The sequence below is a fragment of the Thrips palmi genome, unplaced genomic scaffold (assembly GCF_012932325.1).
Source record: "Thrips palmi isolate BJ-2018 unplaced genomic scaffold, TpBJ-2018v1 HiC_scaffold_12, whole genome shotgun sequence".
NCBI lineage: Eukaryota > Metazoa > Arthropoda > Insecta > Thysanoptera > Thripidae > Thrips > Thrips palmi.
The window spans coordinates 11,730,777-11,744,416 of record NW_023144623.1 but is presented as its reverse complement, the minus strand read 5'-3'; the positions used below and the strand labels follow the sequence as shown (position 1 = coordinate 11,744,416).

General features: G+C 59.0%; 1 protein-coding gene across 1 annotated transcript in view; it reads left to right on the top strand.

Moving 5' to 3' along the window:
* LOC117639869 (protocadherin-like wing polarity protein stan) overlaps positions 1-13,640 on the top strand; it is an 82,782-nt gene that overhangs the window by 60,255 nt on the left and 8,887 nt on the right. The window contains exons 3-6 of the mRNA XM_034375815.1: positions 9,935-10,018; positions 12,877-13,076; positions 13,148-13,240; positions 13,495-13,602. Coding sequence (XP_034231706.1) covers positions 9,935-10,018; positions 12,877-13,076; positions 13,148-13,240; positions 13,495-13,602 — 485 coding nt within the window. The remainder of the gene's footprint in view (positions 1-9,934; positions 10,019-12,876; positions 13,077-13,147; positions 13,241-13,494; positions 13,603-13,640) is intronic.

Genomic DNA, 13,640 nt, shown 5'->3' with positions numbered 1-13,640 from the left:
GATTCGTCTCCGAACAAGGAGTCCATTGGTGGGGTCACACGTTTGATTTATCATTTATCAACTTTAGAGCTCAAAACAAGTTTTGGCCGCTTGCGCCGGTCTTCTGGCCCACTGTGTCGATGGGTCGCCTCTCGTCAGCGACGTCACATGCAAAACTCGACGGCCTTTTTTCCCGTTTTGGAGGTAAAAAAAAGGGTGTAAAGGTGTTGCTGGAGGTCTGGAACAAAAACACTGCACCTGCGGCTCGGATTACCAAATTCTCTGCTCTCCGGCATCGCAAGACATCATCACTGACGCGTGCAGCGTAATTTTTCATTTTCAGCGTCAAAACTCCGCAAGCCGGAAACGGAATGAAAAAAAAAAGGCGCGTGGCTGCACTTCACTTAATCCGCGTCCCCTCGCGGCACTGCGCGGCACTGCGCGGCACTCAGCGCGCCGTGCGAAGCGGGCCGCGGAGTGCCTGCGAGTGGATGCTCCGTCTCTCTCGCACTCGTGGGGCGGGCCGCAGCGGTGCGAGAGAGACAGAGCGACGAGCGGTTCGGCACCAGCCAGTTGGCCCGGGGCGCTAATGGACGTCTTAGCTGCTTTAGCACTGCAGTGCTGGCGGCCCGGCGGTTTGGCGCTCGATTTTGCCCCGCCTCGCCCCGCCCCGCCCGGGCGGCACCCAGGCACCGCTACCGGTGAGCGGACACAGCAGCGGGGCCCGGTCCGCGGGCCACACTACTCTCCGGATTCTCGCAACAACTGCTCGGGGTGCAGGCGGCAGTTGCGGGGTTAAGTCTCTGGGCGAGCAGGAGTCCCAGTCGCCGGCCGGGCGGGGCCGCGGGGCCGCGGGTGCGACCGTTACCGAGAACAGTACCAGCGAGCACTGCGCCACTGTGTGTGTGTGTGTGTTAGAGTACGTGGACTCGTCCATGCCTACGGAGTGGAACGCCTTGCGCGGTAGGCAACCCGTGCCGATGCGATGCACGCGTGGCGAGATGTTGCCTACCGCCCAGGCGCTCGCGGATCCCCACACCACTTAAAGTGTCGTCATCCCACTGCAGTTCTTTTCCAGGAAGGCGGCGGTGGAAAGTGAATCCGTTTCCCTGACATTACCACTTTGATTGCGTCGCGCTTTTCTTCCGAGTTTCCACTTTCCCAGCCGTCCGCCGTCCGGCCGGCCGGTCATCGCATCGTTCGAGCCGCCAATAAAACGAACCGCCCTTTGGCGCGGCTGATGAAAAACGGAGCAAATGTCGCACTTTCTTCTTCTTTTTATCATTCTTTTTATCCTTTTCTCGCTCTTTGCGCTTCCCACACGGACGCGTGCCGTCTTGCTTCGCGTCTCGACTTACTTAGTTTTCATTTTTGCTCCTGTTTTGCGCGCGGACTTGCCTGTTTTTGGTCCGCGAATGTTTTGGTCCCCAAGAGAAAATCACTATGTGAATTTCAGTGTACTGATCCAATGAATTTCAGTTGAATTTCGATGGCTTTCAGGCAAAATCTACTGAATTTTGAGAAGAATTTCAATGGTATTTAATACATTTTGATGAATTTCAATGAATTTTAGTGAATTTTACATGTTGGATGAATTTTGGTGTAAAAATTTTGCTGGACTTATTTCCCCTGGTTGGTCCCCATGTTCACTCTTTTCTCTTCCTCCGGTTTTTTTTCCCGTGTCCGCGGAAACAGTCTTCGGCGCTTGCGGCCGGCCGGTCGTCTTCGCTGGCGCCACGCAGTGCTACGCCGTGCTACGCGGCGCCGCATTCGATACCTCGAGCGATGCATCGATACATGCGCCGATTGCGTTGCAATCGCAATGCGAATCTGAATACTGAGGTCCGCTACCGCGTTTCTTACCTCAGACCGCAGCGGGACGGGCGCGTCATACGCACTCAATTCGTCGCTCTGTCTCTCTCGCACCCCTGCGTGGCGCCCCGTGAGTGCGAGAGAGACAGAGCGACGGAAAAACGCAGTCCGCTGCACGGTGCACTGCCGCAAAAATATTCATTGCCGTTTCCGTCATTTGGCCCCATCTCGCGGAAGGAGTCGCCGGTTTTCTCACGCGCTAACTGCCATGCCGCTGGACGTGGCGCCGGTGGCGGACGGGCGATAGTTCCGGTGTCCCCGGGCGATTTCGGACCGGATGGCGCGGCCGCCGCGCCGCCGTTCGTTTGCGTCGCTCTGTCTCTCTCGCACCTATACGGGACGCCCCACGAGTGGGAGAGAGACAGAGCGACGCCTGGAATGAGCCTGAAGTGACGGTGCAGGCCATGCCGGAGCTGATGCAACGGAGAAGTGACTGGATGCCACTTGGACGTCCTTAGCGCCGGAACTGGACCGAGCGTTGGGTAACTGAAGTGTCAAATTGCTCATTTGATCCAAGTTAGCACGCTGGTTCATTCAGAACAAGTGATTTCGTCGCTCTGTCTCACTCGCACTCGCGGGGCGTCTGGCAAGGGTGCGAGAGAGACAGCACCACTGGCAGCCATTCGTGAGGCTGCTGACCCTGCCACGCGGCTCTGGTCGAGGCTCTGGTCCTACCGCGCGTGCAAGTCTCCAGCCAGGGCTGCCACCAGAGGTTGCCACCCGGCGCGTGTTCGGGCTGGCCCCGCGCCGCCCCGCGCCCTCGGCGACTGCGGGCACGCGTCGGCGAGGTTGGCAACCCTAGGCGGTCCTTCGGGACGGGCACTGGCCTCTTTGAAGGGATTGTGCAAAGGCAGGTGCAAGCCCTGCCGAGCCCTGCCGGGGGCAGCGAGCGTGAAGCGGCGGAGCACGGTGAAGCGACCCGGCGGCATCACTGCTGGAGCGTGCGCAGGGCGGACGCGCGGACGGACGGACGGACGGACAGACAGACAGACAGGCAGACAGACAGATGGGCTGGTCGAAAGATGTACTGGGTGAGCGAGCACAGGGACAGATGCAAAAGAACTGTTCGAAACAGCGAGAATGTTTCCCGAGAGTGACACGCACAGTTCGGGCTGCAGGCTGACTCGAGCGGTCGCTCTGTCTCCCTCGCACTCACAGGGCCTTCCGAAGGAGTGCGAGAGAGACAGAGCGCTGAAAGCACTGCGGAATGAAACTGTCGAGGCAAAAGTGATAGACGGTCAGCAGCAGATGAGATGCAACCAGTCGCCGTTTTGCGTCCGACTGACTCTTACAGTGTGGTGCAATCCCTCTAAGTGCGGCATGCCGCTGCAGTGGCGCTGCAGGGGGCGTCGGCAGCGAGCGGTCGGCGCGCCTTCGAAGGGATACGCGCTTTTGGCCCCGTTTTCTTGTGACCCGCAACGCGCGCTACGCGATGGCTACGCCGCCGTGTAGAGCGCGTAATGGCCGCGGGCTTCCCTTTGTCCTGGAGGCTCTACACGCTGGAGTCCCTGCCGGAGTCCCTGCCGGAGTCTGCTGGAGTCTGCTCGGCGTGCGCGGTGCGATACAGTGTGGTCGCGGAGCAGCAATCGAATGCTGCGCTATAATGACAAAGAAAGCGGAGAAAAAAACTATTTCCGTCGGTATTCGAACCCGCGACTCGGCGGCCGCGGCTTTTCAGCGTGCACTTTGACAAGGCCGCGCTCACCGATAATCCGTGCGAATCTCCCCACAAGGGCCGCGCCGCCGCGTGCTTTACGGCGCGTTGTTCCTTGATCTTCTGCTAGTCGCTCTGTCTCTCTCGCACCCTCACGGGCAGACCCATGAGTGCGAGAGAGACAGAGCGACGGGGCGGGCCGCTGCGGCGGGCAGGTGTTTCACACAGTACCTGCAATCAGGCCGTTCGCCAAGTCGTGTCCGGGGCAAGGCCCGCCGAGGGAGGCTTCCATCCTCAAGGATGACGACTGCCTTCGCGTCGGCCACGTCGCTCCGTCTCTCTCGCACTCACGGGGCGTCCCGTAAAGGTGCGAGAGAGACAGAGCGACGAAAACGAGTCTCGGAATGAGCCTGCATAGCGCTCTGGAGGGAGGGGCGCTGGTCCCCCACCTCAAAATTCGATACTTGAATGCACTCGAATGGGTAAACGCGTCAAAAGACCGCGGCCCGCTCTCGCTCTCGCGGCACGGCCTTGCGCGCCGCGTTCCATAATGGCGAGATATCGCTTTTCGCGCAGGCGGCGAACGCAAAGGCGGCAAGGCGGTGGCTTGGCGGGAGTGCCTCTCATTTGAGCCGCGACTCGATTTCGCGTGAAGGCTGCGTGTGTAGTGTGCGTTTTGCGATCTGTGCATGCGCCGCGCGCCGCTCTGCATTCAAAAACTGTTACAGTCCGTCGAAGTCGATTTTTCTTATTTACTGCTTTGCCTGCTGCTCTGCCCCGGCGCGCTCTCTGTCAAAGCAGCGTGCCACTGCAGTCCACACTGACCCCCTCCCCGTGCCGTGCCCTGCCTTCCCTAGCGCCACTGAGTATTCAGTCGGAACCACCGTGCCGGAGATCCGGTGGCGGCGGCGCACTGCGCTGGCGGGAAGGACGATACCGGAGTCGGGGCGAGAGGCCCGCGCACCGCGCACGCAGTCGCTGCGGTCGTCGCACAGTGGGCCAGAAGACCGGTGGAGGCGGACAAAATCCCGGACACGCGTTTTGAGCTCAAGAGTCGCTGAATGAGACTCGAACCGTACCTGTGACCCCACCAATGGATTGCTCTCCGCACGAGGAATCCATTGGTGGGGTCACACGCTCGGTTCGAGTCCTGTTTAGCGACTCTGGAGCTCAAAACGTGTCTGGAGTTTCGGTTCGCATTGCTTCTGCATTTGGGTTTTGTTTCTGCTCGGCCACGCCGTCTTCGGCCGTCTCCGCCCTGGTGCGCGCGCCGGCCTTGTCGTCCTGGGCCGGCGGCGGCGGCGGGTAATTGTCGGCGCGGTCAGATGAAAATAGAGGAGAAGGGTTCCTTTTTGTCTTGGTCGCCCTCGGCGCGCTCCGCGTTGTCCGTCCCTTTTCCTCGGCCGCTGCGCCGCTTCACGAGGCGACCAAATCGCGGCGGCTGGTGCGTCGCGTGTCGCCGTCAACTTTGGCGCTTGTCTCTGTCTCTCTCGCACTTGTGGAGCGACCCTTAGCGGCACGAGAGAGATGTTCGGTGCCTTCGCGACCTTCAAACGCGGAAGGAAAAGGGAAGAAGTGCGAGAGAGACCGCGCCTGTCGGTGCAGGCAGCAGGCAACGCAGCGACGCGCCACAGTGGGCCAGAAGACCAGTGGAGGCGGTCAGAACCCCGAACGGGTTTTGACCTCCAGAGTCACTAAATCGGACTCGGACTGAACGTGTGACCCCACCAATGGATTGCTCTCCGAAAGAGGAATCCATTGGTGGGGGCACACGTTCGGTTCGAGTCCCATTTAGCGACTCTGGAGCTCAAAACCCGTCCGGGATTTCGACCGCCTCCTCCGGCCTCCTGGCCCACTGTGCGGGGTGCGGGTGGAGGCAGGAGACAGTGTAGGAGGCTAAGGAGAGGAAGGCCCTGACGCATCGCTTTATTATGAGTGGCTGGACACGGACATTTCACGCATGTCTGCCCGGGGAAACAAGGGTGGCCTGCCCCGGCCAGGCCAGCCCGGCCTGCACAAGTCGATACAACGAGAAAGGCCGAGGCTGCGGCCCTGGCCCGGCCAGTCATTTAGTTATTAGCCGATCGGACGGCCCGTGACGTGCCCGTGACGAGTCCGTGACGTGTGTAAGCCCGCCGGTCTTACAAGAAAGTCTGGGACACGCGAATAGCCGTCTTCGCAGGCCGATTCTGCACTGAGGTTATGACTCTCCGGCGCCCTTCTAGTGTGCTGAGAGAGATGACTCAACCTGCCACGACCTTCATCCCCTACTCTGGGCCGGTAAAAAGAGACCTGGAGCTCCACGAACAACACTACGGCCACTTCCGCGCAGTCTTAACGGCCCAGCGTCTCGAAACAGCCGCTCCGCTCCGCACACCTCTTCGCTGCCGGCGCTCCGAGTGACGAGAGTGCGTTCGGAAAGCGGCGCGGCGCGACCCGGGCAAAAGGCGCTCGCCGCGAGTGGTATTCGAACCCGGCCCCTTCTGATATAAGCCGCGCCATCGCCATTGTTGCGTAAGCGTTATTGTATCGGTTTACTACCCAGGGAGCTGGAAGGCAGGGAGGGCTGACCCGCGCGTGCCGCGTGCCCACGACTTTCAGCGGCCGCTCCCCGGAATCGATCTATCGAACGCGATCGACCGGGCTAACTGTGGCAAAGTATGTGATTTTCAATTTTGAAAAAAAAAAAGAAAAGGGGGGGGGGAGTTTATGTACGACTTTTGTCATCATCCTTAATGACTAGTGCGAAAAAAAAAGGATTGGCACAGCGACCAAAAATTCCCGCTTATTTATAAACTTCGGTTTTGCAAATTTCCACATAGCTTGTTGCTCTCGTCGTGTTCTTCCTGGCCGGCGGGGCGTCGAGCCGTGCGTCGTGCGCCCCAGTCCGTCCGTCCGTCCGCAACCCCGGACCCGATTCGACAGTCACGTGATGTAGAGGCTTCGGCTCGGCGGGGCTTCGCAGAGCTTCGCAGCGAAAGTCTGCTCCTCTATCTGCTGCCCATCACCGGCAGCAAGGCGGCGGCAAGGCGGCAGTCGGAGCACGCCGGCCGATCCGCGTCCGAAAGAAGCTTCCTCGCCGCCCGATGCACATTCGGCTCGTTCGGAAACCCTTCGGAAGTCTTCGGGACCCTTCGGCCGCTTTGCCGATTCATCGGCCAATAATCGAGCGATCGCGGCGCCGCCGCCTCGGCGCGCTACGAGCCGAGCCGAGCCGAGCCGAGCCGAGCCGAGCCGAGGCCGTGCGAAACAATTGGCCGCGACGTAATGACCGAGGAGGTGCACCTACTCCTGGAAAAAGAAATCGCAGCCTGTTCACTATCGGCCGCATCTTGAGTGGCGGAGGGAGGAGGCAGCGCTTGTGGGCTTTATTTAACCCCAGGGATCAATTCCGCTCGGAAGAGGGAATCGGGAAAGCGGGTAAGAACGGACCCGACTTCATTTTTCGCATAGAAACAGCAAAATAAAGCGTCACTCCTCGAAACAAACTATTCTTCGTTTAACAAACTATACTAATTGGTGTTAAATTGTTCCTTACGTCAGTTTTAAATACTTTGGAAGGTTCGCCTTTTCGTCTAGATCTGGTTCAGCCTGCCTCTGTGGCGGGCGGTGCGTCCAGCCCCGCCCTACACCCGCCAGATATTCCGATAAATGGATCGATTTGCTCCTGGCGGGTGTGTGTGGGTGGCCGCGCCGGGAGCAATATCGATCGATTTATCGAAAAATCTGGCGCGCGTCTCGCCAAACATCGGCCGCGTCCTTCCGGTGCGGCCCGGAGAAAGCACACTTGAAGCTTATAGCAACAATAATGGGGCGGGCACGCCCTGCCGGCCGGGGCGCGGCGGGGCTGGGCGGGGTCTTCGGTGCGGGTTTGCTTGTTTAGCGGACAAAAGGGCCAATAGAGGCCTTTGGCTGGCTGGTGCCTGGCTGCCTTTGGCGGTGAACGCGTCTCGAACCGCCGCCGCGCCGTCTAACGAACGCATTATGGTCCGCGACCGCTATCGGCCTTCTAGACGGGTCGGGCCGGGGCGTCGGGTTGACTGATGGCTGTGGCAGCGCAGGCAGCGCAGGCAGAGCAGCCGCGAATATTCAAACGCAAGCGGAAGCACTCGAGGGAATTCCCTGCTTCACGACGCCGGCAGGGCGAAGCACAGTGGGCCTGAAGACCGGTGGAGGCGGCCGAAACGCGTTTTGAGCTGCAGAGTCGCCAAATGGGGCTCGAATCAAACGTGTGACCCCACCAATGGATTGCTCTCCGAACGAGGAATCCATTGGTGGGGTCACACGCTCGGTTCGAGTCCTGTTCAGCGACTCTGGAGCTCAAATCGCGTCGAGAGTTTTGGCCGCCTCCGCCGGTCTTCTGGCCCACTGCGCGAAGGGGCTGAACTTGTGACTTTTCCGCGGACGGCGCGTTGCTCTGGAAATGAATCGGTAACGAGCGCACGCTGCTGACGAGGCCGGCGAGGTGGGCCGACCCTCTGACCCGGGCGGGCTGTGTGAGCCTGGCGGTGCGTAACTGCGAGATGCCTCGATTTATGCCTGCGGTCTGCAGGTCTGCAGGTCTGCAGTGCAGAGAAAGCGCCATGGGACATTCGTCAGCCAGCGACGTGTTGGTGAACACACCCTCCTCTTCTGGAGCAGCCTGGAACACACCCCGCGACCCGTTGCCCAACGCGCCGGCCCCGGTAGTCCCCACTCGCACCCCACGCCGGGCACGAGCGCGAGAGAGACAGAAACCACTGACAAACCATCAGCGCGCAGCCCAAATCCGGGTGGCGGTGATATGCACGGCGTCTTGAGGGGGCGTGCTGTTTTTTCTTGTGGCGAAAAAAAGGACAGCTGAGATTGACCCGCCGCGACCGTAATGGAGCGCAAAGGCAGTCAACCTGAACACGCCCAGGCGTGAGAGAGAGAGAGAGAGAGAGAGAGAGAGAGAGAGAGAGAGAGAGAGAGAGAGAGAGAGAGAGAGAGAGCGGAACGGTCTGTGGTCGCGGGGACGGCGCGCACGTCCACATGGACACAACACACAGGCCAGCCAGACGCTGCGGTTTTTGACGAAAAGGTTCTATTTATTTAATGCTTCGGTGTACCGCGGCGGCGCGGCGGCGAGGCGAGGCGGCGGAACCCAAGCGTAGTGGGCGAAAAAGGAAATTCTGGGTCGGGCGCACGTTAAAAAGAGTTGAAGTGCGGCGCAAAACGCCGAAAAAGGGGAAAACAAATCACGAAGTTTTGCATTTCCTGGAAGGCTTTTTCTGGCGCGTGGCCGAGGCCTCTGACCCGGAGGGTGAGCACTTCATATTCGCCGTCTGCCGAAACGCCTCGGACTAATTCACTGTTTGCCCAGCAAAGCTCTGCAGTGCCGGCCGGCGCCGGGGTTAACGACTTCCAACTTGAAAGGCGGCTTTGGCTAGTTGAAACGCGTGGCGAGGTAATTTCGTTTTAACTCCCATCACTTGTTACCTGGCGATTAGTCTCTCTCTCTCTCTCTCTCTCTCTCTCTCTCTCTCTCTCTCTCTCTCTCTCTCTCGTTTTACTTCCGAAGTGCCAGGCAGCGGTGCGGCCATCTGCCGCGTCTGTTTGAAGAGGGTGGTGACCTCTGAGGATGACGGAATTATCGTTACGAAAGTTGGAGCATTTTTATTGTAAAAAAAGCTTCGCCCCACAGTGGGGTGGTTCGATTGGTTGGCGATCGCACTGTCGTCGGCTTCCCTCGGGCTTGCCGTCGTGCGACGCGGAGAGGCCCCTGACGGCAGCTGCGGCAGCTGCGAGGTGGTCGCGGCGGCTGAATACCAAAGGGGTATGCAGTCACTCGTGACGGAGATTCACTCATTTCGGTGGAAGGTTGGTTGGCTGGTGGCGCGCCGTGGCGGTGACGCAAGCCTGGCTTTGCCCGCGCCGCTACCCTGCCAGCCAATAATTGTTGATTATCAGTAGTCAGTTTGCAGTGGGGGGAAATGATTCCCTGTCTAGTAGGCTTTTAGAAACTTCTCTCGATTTAATCCTCGACGAAGCCGGGCCAACTCTCTGTGTTATTAAGTATTCGCCACCCCGAAACTGCCGCCGGTCCCCCTGCTTGCCATTCCGCCCGGTGCCTGGGAGACACGATGACGCCACCGCCAACACGGCCTTCTTGGAGGTGTCCGAGTGCGGGTGGTCCAGGCCAGGTGGCGACGCCGTGGCCGCGCCGTGGCCGCGCCGAGGCGGTCCTAGTTGTCCTCTAATTGTCCCGCGGCTTGTTCTCAAACGGGAGTGGGTGGGGGGGGGTGGCGGCATCGTGCGCTTCCCGGACGATTGTCAACTCGGAGCAACAGTTAAAACTCTTTCCTTCCCTCCCTTCTTCCTTGTTTACCCTTTTTTTTCTGGTCCCCCGTCCAGTTTTGTATTTTCCCCCCGAACGGACAAATCTAATAACGTTTTCTGTTTCCGCAGCGGACAGTCGGTGTTTCCTGGAGAGCGGGTCGTCGGCGGAGAGCTTCTTCGTCAGCGAGGACCTGCCGGTGGGATCTGTCATCGGTGAGTTTGTTTTCAAGACGAATCGCTTCCCCGCGTCGTGCGACTGTCGGCGGCAGGGGAAATGACCACGTAATGCACTGTCAAAACCGAGGCAATCCGTCAAAACACGTTGTTTTTAGACGGGCCTGGGGGTGTTCAGGTAAACGTCTTAAAAAAAAAAACTTTTTTTTGAAAAGATTTAAAAGAAGCAAACTTTATTGTGCCCCGGTCAGGTTCACTTGGAAAGCGTACTGGCTTTCGGATCGAAGAGTGAAGGTCGTTTTGAAAAGCGAAACCGGGGGAGTAAGTGTGTGGTTGGGGCAGGTCAGGGGGCCCGGTCTGTACCGATCCGGACTCGACGTTGCCGGACGAGATGCGCTGCTCGCAGTGTTATTACCCGGCGGAGCGCGTGACTGGCGGGGCGGCCACACTCTTAAATACGTCTCCCCGCCAAAGAGGTGCTCTCCGATTAGGCAGTGTAGTGGCGCCTCCAGGTGACGTGATGGGGCATCGTTATGACGCCTCGCAGTCTGTCTGTCTGCCTGTCTGTTCGTCGCTCTGTCTGTCTCTCTGTCTGTCTGTCTGCTTGTCGCAGTTTTAATTGAATTTTTATTATCATCAACATTATGCAGTCACATTACGACTAATGTGAAACTAACGATGGGCATTTGACATGGTCTAATATCGCGATTCCACGTCGGTTTACTCGGCCCTGACGTGTGTGTGGAATGTGCGACTCTGCAGAGGTACCAAATGGGACTTTCGTACACGTTTTACACCCGCATCTGATTGGCTCCTCACGATTACTTTTCATTATGGGCTCTTGCGCGTGAATAATAATTTGTTTTCGTTTGTCCGAGGTAATCACCGCACGCCCTGCTAAATCGTGCGAAAAAAAAAAATAAGAAGAAAAGGAAGCCTTTTGAAATGTACCGTTTTCCGCACCGAAAAGACTGGAGCTGCTTTTCCGTCAACGGGCGTTATCAATAAAGTACGAAATGATTGGGTGAAAGGGGGGAGGGGCGCGCTGTCGGGGCGCTGGCACGTCTGGGAACCGCGCGGAACCGCGTGCCTGGAAGGCCTGGAACCTGGCAACGTCTGGCAACTCCGGTATTCATCAAATGCAAATCCCGACGGCGTGGCGCGGCGTGGCGCGGCGCGGTGTGGGAGTAAGTGAACGCGGCGAGACAGCGGTCAAGTTCACAGCCGCGCGTCTTGGCTCGGCTCGGCTCGGCTCGGCCCGGCTCGGCTCGGCTCGGCCGGCGCTCGGCTCGTCTCGCCAGGCTCCTCGCCTCACTCTCGCTGCCGGCACGCCACTGCACGCCACGCGGGGGAAAGGATCAGCACCCTCGCCACTGCATGGCTGCGGGCGGGGCGCCGCCAAAGTGTCCCTGGGAAACGTGGAACAACACGTGGAACGACACCGAAGGGCGGACCGCGACCTCAGAATCGATTTTCAGAAATAAGGGACAAAACAACTTCGAAAGTGGAGCAATATGTTTACCTATTCGCTATTCCATTTGCTCTATACTTTTTATTTTAAAAAAATAATCCATTTCATATTGGAAAAGAACAATTCATTACTTGGTTGCTTGTCTATTTTCCGCTTTTCGAGGCTTCGCTGAAAGGAGCGACCGTGCCGCAGCCGCTGGGCCCAGGCCAGGCCGCCCCAGGCCGACCAACTAGTTCTCCCTCCTAATTGCTGCGTGATTTTCATTATTAACCGGCCGCTGCAACCGCTGCTGCTGCACTGCCGGCGCTGCTGTTGGCGCATGCGTTGCAATGCGTTGTCGTGGGAAGACAGTTCCGAGTCCGTCTGTCCTCTCCCCGTCCAGCAGACTGACTCCTAGAGTCGTTTTCGTCGCTCTGTCTCTCTCGCAGCTACACTGGACGCCCCTTGGGTGCGAGGCGGACAGGAGCGACGAAAACGACCCTCGGAATCAGTCTGCCGAGGCAGCACGGGCGCGTAGCTCCGCGTGGCTCTGCGTAGCGCGGGGGTTTTGCGTGACACGGGCGTGATTAGCGAAACCGAGTTGTTTGCTTCATGTTTATGCATGTGCGCGCCACACTCTTACTTGCCCATCGTGTGCGTTGTACGATGCTCGACTCGCATGTAATGCGGGGCAAAGCCAGACGGAGATTACGACCGTGAGACACACCCGCGGCCGGGTCCCCCCCGGTTGTCATCATTTCTTTCCAAATGTTTCTGTGTGCATTTTCAATTTTTGTGAGCGCGTAATGAAGAGAAGGAGACGTCCTGGTCCGGGTCCAGCCAGCAGAGACGAGCCACGGATGTTTGTCACTTCACTTTTCCCTCTCCACCTCCTTCACTCCTCCTTCACTCCTCGGCGCTCTCAACACATATTGTCCGTCCCCATGACGCGACGCGCGGCTCTGTGTGTGTGTGTGTCCATTATTATCATCATCATTATTGTTGTGTGTGGCACAGTGGTGGCGCCTCGATTGTCCCTGAGGAAAGCAGTGCCGCGCATCCAGAAGGGGAAGGGACGCGTGGGAGTGTGTGCGTGAGTGATTGTGTGTGTGTGTTGTGTGTGTGAGTGCTCGCGCGCTTTGCGATTTGCCGCTCCTTCGCACATTGCGCAATCATAACGACAACGCGCGCGCGTGTGTGTGTGTGTGTGTGTGTGTGTGTGTGTGTGTGTGTGTCGCGACGCCCAGTCATGTTTGCGTTCCAGGCCTCGAAAAGGCGTCGCGACGCTTTTCCTTTCACTGGGCGGCGTCCCTCCGGGCGAGCCGCGGTGGCAAGCCCGAGGCTGATTGGCCGGCAGACAGACAGACAGACAGACGAATGCGTGGCGCCGAATGTCCAGAGCTTCAATATTTGCCTCGTCGTTTCTCACTGTTGTTGTTGTCTGCAGGCGTGCTGTCCGTGCTGGGCGACCCCAGCGAGCCCCAGGGGGACATCTCGCTGCGCCTCCAGGAGACGGACAGCCCCGTGCGCGTGTCCCCCGGCAGCAAGAACCTCACCCTGATGCGCAGGCTGGACAAGGAGGGCGTGGAGGGACCCTCGTCCGTGTACATCAGCATCATCTGTGATAGGAAACGCACCGCCGACCCGGTGAGCGAACTCGCAGTGTTTTGTTGCCGACGCGTCGACGGCCATTTCGTGACATATCTTTGTGCTTGCAGGGCATTTCAATCCCGGTCAACATTAGAGTTACCGATGCCAACGACAACGCTCCGCAGTTCGTCAACGCTCCCTACGTGCTCAACATCTCCGAGGTGAGCTAGTTACACTGACCTGCCTGCATGCCATACATTAGCGCCTGGTGGGCAGGCTCTCCTGGCGCTGCTCTAAGTCGAAGCGCCTGGTGGGCAGGCCACCCATCGTGCTCTCCTGGCGCTGCTCTAAGTCGAAGCGCCTGGTGGGCAGACCACCCATCGTGCTCTCCTGGCGCTGCTCTAAGTCGAAGCGCCTGGTGGGCAGGCCACCCATCGCACCGCCGTCGTGACCCACCTCCATCTTCGTGTTCCAGGTGACCGTGGTGGGCACGCGCGTGCTGCAGGGCGTGCGCGCCGTGGACGTGGACCAGCCCGGCCCGTACTCCACCGTGCAGTACTCCGTGCTGCCCGGGCCCAACGCGGTGAGTGAAGCAGGTTTAAGGTCAGGTCAGAGAACCGC